Source organism: Taurulus bubalis (genome assembly GCF_910589615.1).
Source record: "Taurulus bubalis genome assembly, chromosome: 14".
Lineage (NCBI taxonomy): Eukaryota > Metazoa > Chordata > Actinopteri > Perciformes > Cottidae > Taurulus > Taurulus bubalis.
The window spans coordinates 7,493,315-7,507,207 of record NC_136602.1 but is presented as its reverse complement, the minus strand read 5'-3'; the positions used below and the strand labels follow the sequence as shown (position 1 = coordinate 7,507,207).

Here is a 13,893-nt window from a genome sequence, read left to right as displayed (position 1 = left end):
CGCTGGTGGCTCAGTTTTAGTTTGTACGGAAATAAGAGGATCGCAACAGTCCTTCACAAACTTTAAGAGCAATTCAAAAACAGAAAAAAACAAGTTTAGTGTTATAATTGCCATGTATGCGCTTACTTCTTGATGTGTGCGAGGGCCGTGTTGTTGATGAACACCATGCTGGACAGGTTGAGGCTCGTGCCGAGGTCCTTCATCAGTGACTCCACTTCCTGGATCCCCGCCACATCGCCATGGCTACCCAGGGCCTGAACCAGTCTGGTGATGGCGAGCTGCGAGGGCACCTGGTTCACCTGCAGCATCGACTTCATTTTCTCCAGAGCCTCTGTGGAGGAGTGCCAGAGATGTGAGTGTGAGAGTGTGTGCGAGTGTGTGAGCGAGTGTGTGAGTTTCTCTTCTCACCTTTAGACTGGCCTTTCTTGCTCTGTGTGACGATGAGCAGGCTGGTGGCAATGTCACTCAGTACGAAGCCGGGCACACGAGACGCAGCACTGAGAGAGACACAAATATGTTCTTGGTTTAGTATCAACGTTCAACAATACACTTCTCATTTGAGACGATCTGTTGACAAAAACTTTCTCTTGACCGTTTTTAAGCTTGTGTCCCAATAATGGAATATAGACGATCTCAACTGTGGTGCAACGTTGGCCAATATGATGACATTTACTGTGAAGATGAGTTTACCAAGCCGCGAGTATACTAAGTTTATGACATAATTCAATATGATAATTTACTGCCTTTAATGGAATTATAGTGCGATAGAAAAATATATTGAGGTATTATGATACAGGTATGTTCTCTAAAATGAAAACAACAAGCACATACTAACTCAAATTTCTCAGAGAATCTGATTATTTGCGCTAATGTTTTTAATTAAATGAGAAAATACCCTTTTAATTCACACACGAAAGTATACACAACAATGTGGTTATTTCACATCAATAATGTATTGTGATCTATATTGCTATGGAGATATGAAATGAATCAGCTGTACTTTGGGTTTAGTGCCAATTAGTGAATGTTAGGATGCTAAAACGATGGACACCACGTCAACGTTGTCCATGGGAGCGAGTCAGCATGGCGTTCAGCTGAGAGCCCAAACAGAGCGGCTCGAGTGGCTGTGGACTCACATGTGGTGTGAAATGTAATCCCATGTTGGATTGACCTTTACAATAGCATGATGCAAAAATCCATATACGTGTTGGGTGAAACCGCGGATACTGTTCTCTACCACAAATATCTCTGGCTTCTTTTAGCACAGGGGCCATCATAAGGCATCACATTCAGAAACTCATTAGACTTTGCACAGACAGAGAGGATGAACACATGAGCTGAAAGACACAAGACGGACAGAACAATGGGAACAAATGTGATTGACAGCCCCGTCTGAGCCTCTTGTAAAGCGCTTGCTGTAAACCAGAAAATAATACAGACATCAAACAGTTGATTACTTCCTGCTGAGCCGCTGCACGTGTGCGCTTGTATATCCGTGTGGATTTATGTGGGAGGATGACGCTCGACGGGGCTGGACGCTTCCCGTCCCTCGTCATTTGCTGCTCTCCTCTTCATTTCTGTGCCACTAAAACCTCAATCAAGCTTGCCTCTCGTCTTTTTTTTTTCTCTTCTTCTTCTTTAAATTGTTATTATAGCCCCGCAACTAGATTAATCCGTCCGCTCAATTGAGCATCAGGCTGGCAATCCTTATCGCCACGGCGACACCAGGCCAAGCAGCATCCGGCAGCCGCTGTGCGACAGGGTCACGGCGGAGATTGGAGCGGTAACAGGGTCGCCGGCGGATTGCCGCGGAGACCAAGCAGTGGGGTCAGAATTATTCTTATCGGGTGGGAGAAAATCTCTCGAGGCCGTCTTGCACTCACCACACACACGCGCACGCACACACACTTTCTCACTTGTCTTCTCCTTCGAGGGGTATTGTGCTTCAGCCAATGAATCCAACATCCACCCCTCCCTCTCTGTCTCTCATCATCATCATCACTCTCTCCCAATCCCTTAATCTCACCATAAGCACCCCGCTGCTCAATTCTGTACAGATTACCCCAAAACAAACACACACAGAGAGAATTAATGCCTATAGCGTCTTCATTAACCTCGTACCTGATTAAATCTACCCCTCCTCGCCTCCTACACTCCTCCTTTCCACGTTCAGCTCTTTTTATCTCCTTCCCTTCCTCCCCATTTCCATCTTCCCCCGGCTTTCCCCTCAGCTCATTTCACTTCTCATTTAGAGTGCAGATAAACGAGGCTTTTATCCAGGCAGGGATGCCGTGAACCAATTCAAACGAAGACTGGAGATGGGTTATCACTCGTATTGCCTCGCGCTTGTTGAAACAGGGGTCTACAATTGATATGATTATTCATCATAACATAAGAGAGTGAACCATGTAGGGAGCAAAAATCAGGGAAGAGACTGATAATGTAATGGATGTTTTCACATGTTTTTCGACCCATTTCTCTACAAATTAGTAAATGCATCTCTTCGTTTCACTGCATCATGTCATTTATTTTAACACTTTGCTTCTGTGTTTTTTTTCTGCAGTGAGAAAGTGATACAAAGACAGGGACAAAAGGAGATAAAGAAAGGAAGGAGATTACCTAAAAAGACAAACAGAGAAGATCAACGCTGCACTAAGCTCAGATCTCTAATACCTCTGTCTGTCCATCCATTTGTCTCCAGGCTCAAACCCTGATATGGCCCCCGTAACACAACAACACATGATACATTACTAATTGGAAGAAGATTGATGTTTTTGCTTCCCAGAAAACTAAAATTAATCTGTACACCCGAGTGCGTGTGTGTGTATATCTTTGAGCTTAGTCAGAACCACTGTTCATATCCAGAAGGGCTGAGTGTGTTCGCACACAATCAGTTTATAATCCTCATGTCTATCTAGGAGATGGAGTTTTAGCCTGAGGTGACCTGGTGCAACAGACTGAGGAGACGGGTGAAGTAGCAGAGCATTAACGACACTACAAGTTGTATTTGTTTAGAACCAAGACACACTGCTGCGCAGTCTGAGTATCTCACAATATGTATTCTTATACATTAACTGACAAATTACACTGAAAAGGGGATGGTAGATAGATAGATAGATATATTTGTAGGGAGGAACAAATACAGGAAGCTGGTTATCACAAATTAGATACCAGGACAATATGCTAAAATGTGAAGAAATGAGCAAAAATATGTTTTCCCAGGGTGGCAAACCTGATAATCTGAGTTTAAACTGCTGAAACATACTTAAATACACTGTTCATGACTGTTATTACAGTGGAACTTGGAATAGTAAAGTGTTTCTGTTTTGCAAAGGCTACACCAGAACGTGTCATTTGTCTGTGCAGAATGACATGTGAAGGCACTCACATGTCCTTGACCGCCATGGCGTCCTCAATGGATCCCTCGGCCAACAGGGCGCGGATCAGTTGATCGTAAGGGGCGGGGCCTAATGCCACACCCTTTTTTTCACCCTCCTTCACCATCTTATAGGCGTCTGTAGAAGGAGCGAAGAGAAAGAAAAAAACGAGTCAAGAGGTTGGACAAGATCAAGAAAAGCAGAATTTTTTTAGAAATTCTTCATATTATTAGATTAATAATAGATTAGCCAGATCCAGTGAATTTTGTGTAACAAACTTATTTTGATCAAATTGCGAGAAAAAGGACGCCAACTAGATTCAGATAAACTTTATTACATTTTTCTGTCCCTTAATGTTAAAAAATATAATTACTGCAGCTTCAAATGGAAACTTTACACATCTCAGAGCTGTGAATTTTTTTTTAATCCGGCTTCTTTTGTGTTTAGTTCAGGATCGGTGTCATGTGGGACAACAGTACTGGGACCTCTTGCTGCTTACCTTTGGCCTTGCCCCTTTTACAGAGGGCCATCAGACGGGTCTGGTATTCAGTACCACTTTCGGCTGAGGGTGTTGCCGTCTTGACATGTTTTGTAGGGGCAGGTTGTTCGTACCAGGTCTGGAAAATGACACACGGAGAGAAAACAGTGATAAATCTCAAAAGTACAGCTTCATCCAGCGTACACACGCACACACACACACACACACACACACACACACACACACACACACACACACACACACGTTCAACTGCATTCTGGCAATGAACTTGTGTGTGTGTGTGTGTGTGTGTGTGTATGAATGCAACAATGCTGGCCAGGCAGTGCAGGGTCCCCTAATGCTCAGTCACCCGTGTAGCAGTGAGGGAAGGGGGTTAAGCTGTATCGGCTAGGGGCAAATTAGGTCTGGCACCCCAGGGGCAAAATGAAAAGCGCGTGTGCGTATGCGAGTGTGTGTGTCGAAGCGGCCGAGTCAACTCAAGAGCCCCTAGGGTCACCAAGTCCATCGCTCCAGGCAACAGCAATCACTTCCTGTCTCGTCATGCTTCGGGCTGTTGGAGCACGCTCACGTGCAAAACAAAGCTTGAGGAAAAATGCAGCAATGCAACACAGTAATATTATATTGTTTAAACCCAAACCCTCTTGTATTTAAATAGTTTTAACACATATTCACATCATGTTCTTTTGGGCAGAATACGGTCGAGGACACATGCAGATATTTAACTAAGAATCCAGCGGCAGACATATGGTGGCATTTAGCTGCTGGCGAAATTAGTCTGGCATTACAGATTTACAGACAGATCAAGCTGTAATTCCTTTCACCAGCCAGCCGGTCTGATTGACCACACTTCAGATCAGAGTCTCAATCCTGTTTCCCTGGCATGTAATGAACAGAGGCTTAAAGAGGAGCGGGGCGAGGGCTGTGTGGAGCGGGCAGTTGATGAAGAGTTTTTGGGGGGGTTAGTTCCTATGATCAGAGGTTGGGGTCAGCTTGCTCTTTGGTAAATATATGCCCTATGAATATAATTGGAATTGAGACGATTGGATTTCAAATGATGGAGAGCAGCTTCAGTTAATATCATATGCATTTCCAATGAAGCTCCCATCATATCAATACAGGACAAGGTAGAGTTTATACTTGACCTACATTAACTAAATGTGCAGAATACTACATTTAGATTTAGTGTACTTCAGCTTGTTAATAAGCTTTAAGTTATTTATGACTAATATTTATATAATACAACTATTATAGCTCCTCTTTGTGTCCTTATGTTGCTTATTTTGAGATTCATATACGATTTGGCTGCAGTGCAACTTCCCATTGGCATACAGTAAAGTAGTCTCTATTTGACTTTTTCAGAAAAGAGCTGTAGTGTCTATTATGTCTATTTAAGATACCTTTAATATCAAGGTAGGGCTGCAAGTTACAATCTATTCAAAGGCTATTCAATGTCACTAGTTGCCACAGTGACATCTACAAATTGATTTTAATACAATAACTGCCCATTTGAGAAGTTGGATAAAGATAAACCTTGCCATTTGTGCTTGATAAATAATAATATTAAATAGACTATTTAAGGATATAATTAATAACCATGGGTACCTCCAACCCATTTCAGTCAAGATAAGAAATGTACGCACAGCCACCATTGAGATTTGAACCATCAGCTCTTCATGCTTGTGTGTTACGTTTGACCTCAGGCACTTTTAGAGTCCCCCAGAGCTCTTGGGAATCTCTTTTGCTTTCAGCTTTATCTGCTCCGCTTCCCTCCCCCTTTAGGAACCTCCTGGCAATTATTCTTCTGAATAACACATCCGTCTGATGAGCGTCACACTGGTATATGCATATTATAAAGCTGGGGCTTTACCTCAGGCACCTCAAAGGGCACCTCCTGGCCGTTATTCTTCAAGACGTCTGCCAGCAGATGCAGGGTCCTCTCCCTGGGAATGACGTTCTCCTCCTGCATCTTCGTCCATAAAGATTCTGCCTTCTGCCAGTTGTTCGACTCCTCTGGAAACAAGAAACAAAGCGGCAGGAATTAATGAAAGGTGTGTTCTCGTGTAATTTTTTATGAACGCCATGACACGCGGACCCATGTGGTTGTATGGTCAGTCCATATTGCTTATAGCTCATCACTCAGCCTGCACCACAGCCTGATTTCAGACAATGCGCTCCATGCTGAGAGGGCAATCACAGCACTAATCTGATCAACTGACTGACCCTCAACGATGCTGTAATTTAGGAAACGCACTAACTAGGTGTGTGTGTGTGTGTGTGTGTGTGTGTGTGTGTGTGTGTGTGTGTGTGTGTGTGTGTGGGGGGGGGGAAGTCGAGGTAATGGATTGACAATCAGCTTTAACACTCCAATCACAACTGTTATCTGCTCTGCTCTCCACTGCAGCAATCACACCATGTCTCTTGTGCTCTTACTTCTTACTGATCCCATTTGTTCTGTGTGAGTGTGAGTGAGTGTGTGTGTGTGCGTGCGTGCGGCTGGCTTTCTCCCACACATACACTCATGGGGGGCTGGGGCACCAACAGACCCACAGGTGGGAGGTCACGGCTGCAGAGGATGCTGGGGGTAAGTGGGAGATTGCAAACCGAGAGGAATAAAAGAACATACAAACAGACAAATGAAAGAGACTTACTGCAGAGTCGAAGGACGTAACTGTACATCTCATCTCTGTCGCACTCAAACAGCTTGCCTGTCATGTCGACCATCTGCTCCAAGGCCTCCATCTATACACAAACACAATATAGAGAATTTAAACTGGAATTGTTGTGAACGTAAAGGGTGCGTTTGCGTGTGTGTGATGGGGGGGTTACCTGGTTGGAATTAATGCATTTCTCGGCATACCAGTGCAGGCGTCCAGGCCGTGACCTTAACCCAGGGGTCTACAAAAAGAAAAGAAAAAACGGTAAGCATTTCTATGGAAAGATTCCAGTGGATAAATGACATTATCAAACACTGGAGCTGCACTGAACATCTCCTGGGTGCCGATGTATGTGACCTGTGTGGGTTTTATGTGGTGTGTTTCTAAGCCTGATAGCAATGTAACCGTGTTCCCAGATCTCAAGCAATTAACTGGTTATTATTAAGGACAGAAATGACGGACAAATCCATAAAAAAAAAAAAAGGTCCAAATTGTGCGTTAAACCCGGACCGGAGTTTTAAAGTATCATAACTAAATCACAGTACAATCAATATAAATGCAGTCAATGAAAAATAAGTCAAGTAAAGATTAATGCATTATCCATAAAGAGTAAATGCCTATTGATCCACACAAACCCATTCAGCTTAAAACATTTTAATATTGCTATTGATGTACACAAATAATATTTGAGAATCAATAGATGTATATATCATTGCGTAAATAAATGAACTGTGTGTAAGTGATTGTACTTTTATATGAGGGCAGAATACTAATGTATTGTGAAGTGAATGTTTGTGTGGCCTTAAGTGGACTTACAGCAGATTGTACATAAAAGCTGCATCAATACACAGAACACACAATACACCAAAATGTGTTCAGGGGAGTCTGAGAAATGCATTTGACATCAGAGCTGCGGAGTAGGGCTGCAACCAAAAATTAATTTATTTTTCAATTTAGTCTGTAGGTTATCTTTCCGTTGAATAATGAACCCTTTAGCTTATAAAATGTCAGACACTCGTGAGAACAGCCAGCAAAGGTTCCCAGAGACCAAAGTGACGTCTTCAAATTGCTTGTTTTGCTCAACCAACAGTCAGATAATCAATTTACAAGATGTCCCGCATTATAGTGTTTTATATATAAATTACGGTAGTGTTTTCATCCAAAATCATCTTTTCCTCACACTACACGTGCATAAACACACAATCACCACAGATTTTACTGAACATTTCATCATTGCTTAAGTTGATTTTGTTTTTTTCTATTATCATCTTGAATTAAATAAATTACTTATTATTTGCACCTCCCTTTTGTCAAGGCTTCAGAGCCAGGTCATGGCAATAATTATCTTAAAAGAGATGCCTATCCATATATTTTCAAAGGCTTAAACCAGAAAATATTTGGCATTTTTGACAGACTGTCAAAGTTGCAAATTAATCTTCTATATAGACACTGATCCATTAATGAACCAATCATCAAAACCACTGGAAGAAAAAAATGAATACTCAAAACTGTGACATTGGATGGAACAACATATAAATCAGGACTTCATGAATGACGAGAATATTGTGGTGTTCAAATATCTTGCCAATCAAAGTCTGATATTTGTTTTTAGCCCGCAAAATAATAGTTTGACTTCAATTTTGCACTAGAAAAAAAAATCAAAATAGAACCCAAGAACATTTTTATATACGTTTAAAAAATATACTGACTATAAAGTCCCAACAGTCCTGAATGGTGTTGGACTTTTGTGAGATTTGTAGAACATGTAAGACAACAATGATACGCAGATAGACGGCGTGAGGGATGTCAAATAAGGGTCGACATAGATTGATCTGCCGGTTCGTGTCGCTCAGATTTAGCCCGATGTGTGGAGTGACTAGATGATTATTATCATGGAATAACAGTGATCAGGATTTCATCTGTCTCATGGGGCTTTGATACAATCTGAATAAGACTAGGATTGATAAATCTTGCTCTTCCTCTCTAATCTGAAAAAGAAAAAAAAGAGAGAGACAGAGAGAGGGGGGGGGCAGTAAAATCTGTCAGGAAGTTAATCTGAACGGGGATCAACAGCGCTCAATCCCCGCTGGCCTCTTTGATGGGAGCCCATCATACTGTGAGAGGGTGGGGAGAGTCAAGAAAAGACGGGCTTCATCCCTTTCTCTGACCGTCCCTCACTGCCGTCATCCTTTCCTCTCTCAATCCTCTCTCCTCTCAATCCCTCTCTCTTCCTCCAAAGCTCCCCTGCTCCTACTCAGTCTTTCCCCCTGCCTCGGCATCCCTCCATCCTGCCCAGGCAAAGGCATTATGTTCTTACCCAACCAGCCAAAGGGACAAATTAAAATGTGTTGCACTCACTCTCTCTCAGTCTGTCTAATCTTCTTAGAGACTAAGGCCCACAGTGCAAGTGCTCCATCTTTTTGCCTCCGATTCCCCTTTACTTGGTAAAGTCTTGCGGGCTCAAAGCAGCCTTCTGCACATCTACCCGCAAACACACACAAATATGTTTGGGATTTTGAATCCGTCAGGACAAATCTCCCTAATCTGGGCAGAAAACAAAATCCTCAGAAATAAGAAGGAACATAACTTACACACGCACGGGTGGATCAAAAGAATACAAAGAAAACAACCAACAGCACAGACACTCACTTTCGAAAAGAAACAATGGAAAGTCAGGTTGGATTATCGGGACAATCCTCACAAACGCACATACACCAGAGTGCGTTACAGTCCATCACTCAGCCTCTTTAAAAGTCTTATGTGACCTTTAGATGCTTCCTTTCTCATCCTTAGTTACATGTACACAAAAAGAAACAGATAGAGTCGACCTCGTCCGACCTCCACTTAACAAACCCTCTCCATCTCAATTCCTAATGTTCTAATTCCACTAATCACCTGGCCACTTAGACCACACACACACACGGCCAAAACCCTCTCCCTAACACAAAAACACATAATGGCTCACCACTCTTTAGCAATACTACCTAACCTTGACCATCACACACATGCGCGCGTCGCAATAATAGGCCAGGCCACCTGACAATCCTCTACCTAACCTTGACCATTTAGCACAAAATTGGCCACCTTTCTCGATCATTACATTTAATTAGCTGTGATTAATCAGCTGCCAATTATACCAAACACAGCCCAAAGAGAGACACCACTCTGGACGTCTACTTGACGCTCTCTGAGGGGGAAAAAAAGTATTTGTGTGTTTGAGTGTCTGTGTATGCATATATGAGTGATAGATATGATTCTATTGTATCATCTCAGTCATACTGTATAATGAGTGACAGCTCAGACTTTGTTCTAAATATCGATGCAGGTGAGACTTTTGCCTGATTGTACTCCAGAGACTTTAAGTCTTGAGGGATAATTTACAGTTAATTTACAGTTAGACTCAGTTGATTACTTTAAAGCTGCATCAATCAATACTATCATATTAACGATGGATGAAATGTGTAATGTGAAATGGCGAATTATCACTTGACTTGCACGTCTCCTCCGCTCTACAGAAAACAAATTTCAGCTTTTTGTTTACGGCTCCCGACTTTACAGTTTTTGATTCACTCTCATTTCCAGTTTTAGCAGTTGTTTTTCCAGGCAAGAAATGTACTTCACCCCGTCAACATGAAACAGCAGACAGAGAAAGTTGGCCACTAACTGGTGAAACATAGTAAAGCTGCTCTCAGTGGGCAAAAAAAATAAATAGTGAATATCAGTTTGCCCAAAACACAACAATTGATTGCCGACGCACACACCTGCCAGAACTTTACCCAAGTGATAATAAGCCAATGTTGCCTGCACCAAATTGGCCAAAACATGTTGCTTTACAGTAAATGGCCCTCATAAACTCAGAGTTTCTAAAATCCTGGCTAATCCTGTGTTAATAGAATACATTTAGTTTTGACTGTTTATGATACTCTAAAGACAATTAATAAAAAAACAAATAGAAATCATAATTTGGTAACATTCTGACATTTCACACAGCTGCAGGAAGCAATCACAGGTAAAAGAGGCTTATAATGAAATGTGTTTTCTGTTATTGAGGGGGACATGAGACAGCAGTGTGTCCATGACCAACTAAAACCCAACAGATGGGATCGATGCAGCTGAGCTTTTGTCTCTCTAACCCAAGTCTCTCATTGACATCAAGGACAACATGTACATCTGTGGTCCATTTACAAGGCATCTCCAATCTCACACATCACCGGCATGTAGCCGACTCTCTGTTATAAGTAGGATAACGGCAATACAATCTAGCAGAGAGCCACAATAACAACATGTCAATAATATTTAAGAGGGTTTGAAAATCCTCAAGAGGGATAAATCCCTCTTTTAGAGCACACCAGGACACGAGAGAAAGCAGAGTCCGAGTGAGGGAGTTAAGGTATTTTTTTGTTCTCATCCTGATCAGACAACATAATGGCCTTGTTTCCCTTTCATCTGATGTCAGGCTCATCCTTCTATTCGTTTATTCATCAATCTCTCTCTCTCCCGCTATCCAGTCCCCGATCGCCTGGCCCGTTTTATCCATGTGAAAATCACTTCTTATCTGCCCATTTGCCCCTCTCTTTTTCTCACACTAATCTACAAGGCTTATAGCGGGACTTAAGATGACAAAGATATAAATATTCATAGCTACAATAACAATAAAGAGCACGGCTTTTACATAATGCTTGTCCAATGTGGCTCATGACAATCTTGCTGATGTTATCCTGTTTTTATTCAAGTTAGCTCCTCAAAGATTGAGAATCTAATTTTATATTTATATAATATATTTTAGATCTATTTTTGTGCAGGTTTGCATACTTTTGAAATCAGGCCCTCTTATTGTTCATTATTTCAGTTCATTACATGATCATGAAAAATGTTCTCTCCCCTAACATCATTCAAACTAGTCTTGATATCCCAAAGAAACACAATAAATCAAGTTTATTAATGGAAACATCTCAATATGGTTACAATACTATTGGACAGACAACTACATGGTGTAATAAAATAGTTTGTTCATTCAAGTAACTTAATTTAAATCTGTTTGTTCCAGCAGTATCAGAAAGCTCAACCCATTGTTCATTTATTTGGTTGTGTGTGTATTTGTGTGTGTTTACCTCAATGATCTTACGAGCCTCACGGTAGCGGCCCGTCTGCAGGAATGCGAAGAACAGATCATACAACATGGTCATCTCTCCTCGCTCCTGACTCACAAAGTCCATGGCTGAAGAGAAAGACAGAAGACAGACAGGCGGAGGGGAGGGGGAGAACAGAGCAGAGAAAGGTCGAGAATAAAACGGCCTGCAAGGTGAACAAACACACCGCACACTTCATCTTTTCCTCCTGATTCCATTATTTGGCACAATGTCCCAGGCACAAAGCAGCCATATCAAGTCTGCTCTCAAACAAACACACAGGTCCCGAATGAAAGCCTAAGCTCTCGAGGTAAACTTGCTAAAGCGCTCTGCTCAGCGTTACGTGCTATCTCTGTCCAGCAGCTTCAGGACAGGTACCAACACACACACACAAAATGCAGACTCAGTTATCCAAATGGACCTGCATATTCAGCGAAGTGGGGGGAAGAGAGAATAATCCCTCGCCCTATACTTGCTGTCATCTGAAGTCAACAGAAAGAACTTTAATCATTAAGGACTTAATTTATGGTCTAACTCTAATGTAGACATGTTTGTAGACAAGTTTCAGAGCAGTTGGACTACATTTAAGTGGCCGTTTCTGCATGCAAATCCTAATTTGAGGCTTGGAAGACAGACACATTTGCTCATCAATAGCACTTTTCCTCCTCAAAATCCCAGGTTCCTGTAGACCAGGGGAGTCACTAATTTTGATCATAGATCATTTAAAATTATAAATTTGAATATTTGAACCGCCACCGGTTTTCCAGCCTTTACAGTCCAGGAAAAACACCGACCAATTATATGCGTTGTAAATCACGTCACGTGATACTACGGCAATCAAGTAAGTGTATTCCGATAAGCGTCGCGGTGAGTGAGATCTAAAAAGATGGGAGAGACTGGACGAGAGGTCGAAGAGCCGGAATACTACTTTCACATGGCGTCCTCCAAGAAGAGAAACGTTGACAGCGAAGCCAGATCATTTAACCAAGAATGAACAGATCGTGTAGGTTCATTCTTCCAATGGACGGTTCAAAACCAGTATGTCTCATATGTTCAGAGACAGTGACGATCACTAAAAGTGGCGATGTGAAGCTCCACTTCGAGACAAAGCACAAACACTCACTCAAATCCGGAATGAAGGCACAGAAAATAAACCTGATATTAGAGTACATATTATTTATAATTAATCCAGTTCAACTGAAACAAAAGTGTTGAGATATTATTCAATTCTTTATTTGGTTTGAGAGTCAGTTGTCGACTACATACAGACGGAAAACAACTTTTTTTTTTTAATTATGGGACTAAATCATTGTGCAAGTTAGACATCATTGTGATGTTCCAGACCTTTGCATGAGGAAATTCTCTTGAACTGGCCCTCGTTGAACATTAATTAAATACCTGCTGTAGACCATGACAGAAACCTCCGGGTTAAACGCACGTATTGTACGATGACACTTTCTTGTTTCGGAGTAGTTGAGCGGTTGCTATGGTTGCAAAAACCTCAGAAAAACCTTTCATTTTATTTTTCTGTTGATGCTTGAACCCAAAGCAAGGTCAGACGTGACGAGGCATCATGTTTTTAGAGTGCTGAAGGCCACTCCTCTTCTGTAGGTATGCACGTTCGGATGGTTTCAGTACATTTCTGCAATTATTTCTGATGGTCTCTTTTAACAGGCACTTAACATGTACTCACAATGCCGTGGGGTCGAGTGTGCCTCAAGATTTATGTCAAAAGTCTCCTGCATATTACGAGGAAGTGGGAGACGGAATCATTTGTTATTTCAAGATCCAGTTGTGGCGAGTTGGCACTGGTTTACTTGCATCTGTCAGAAAATCATTGAAGTAGTAATTTTGTTTTTGAGGGTGCCGCCCCTGACTAAAGGGCCTGTCACCTTTGGTGGGGCGGGGAGGGGGGGGGGTCAGCGACGAGGGTGGGAGGGCAGGGTGGATGAGGGAGTGGGTGAAAGGGGAGGCGAGGAGGTGCTCCACTGCATGGTTTCAACCTTTACACACTCCAGAGCCACTTGCCCCTGCAGCTCATTGACCTTGACCTTTACGCCACGTTGATGTCAACCTACACGGCGACTGTTTAAAAACGTGATCGTTGGACGTGCTTCACCGCGGCCCCCGGTCTGAACCGTTCTCCCTCTCTGGTCCTCTTACACACACTTGTAATTTGCTGGCGCTTGTTGCGTGCGCTTGAAATGCAAACACTTTGGATTAGCTCTCTCTGC

General features: G+C 42.3%; 1 protein-coding gene across 1 annotated transcript in view; it reads right to left on the bottom strand.

Moving 5' to 3' along the window:
* Nucleotides 1-13,893, bottom strand: part of lrpprc (leucine-rich pentatricopeptide repeat containing) — a gene marked incomplete at its 5' end in the record, with an annotated part of 50,738 nt that overhangs the window by 9,525 nt on the left and 27,320 nt on the right. Inside the window, 8 exon segments of the mRNA XM_079230170.1 lie at nucleotides 127-331; nucleotides 409-497; nucleotides 3,389-3,515; nucleotides 3,877-3,994; nucleotides 5,744-5,886; nucleotides 6,525-6,615; nucleotides 6,703-6,771; nucleotides 11,642-11,748. Of these exon segments, the coding sequence (XP_079086296.1) occupies nucleotides 127-331; nucleotides 409-497; nucleotides 3,389-3,515; nucleotides 3,877-3,994; nucleotides 5,744-5,886; nucleotides 6,525-6,615; nucleotides 6,703-6,771; nucleotides 11,642-11,748 (949 nt within the window).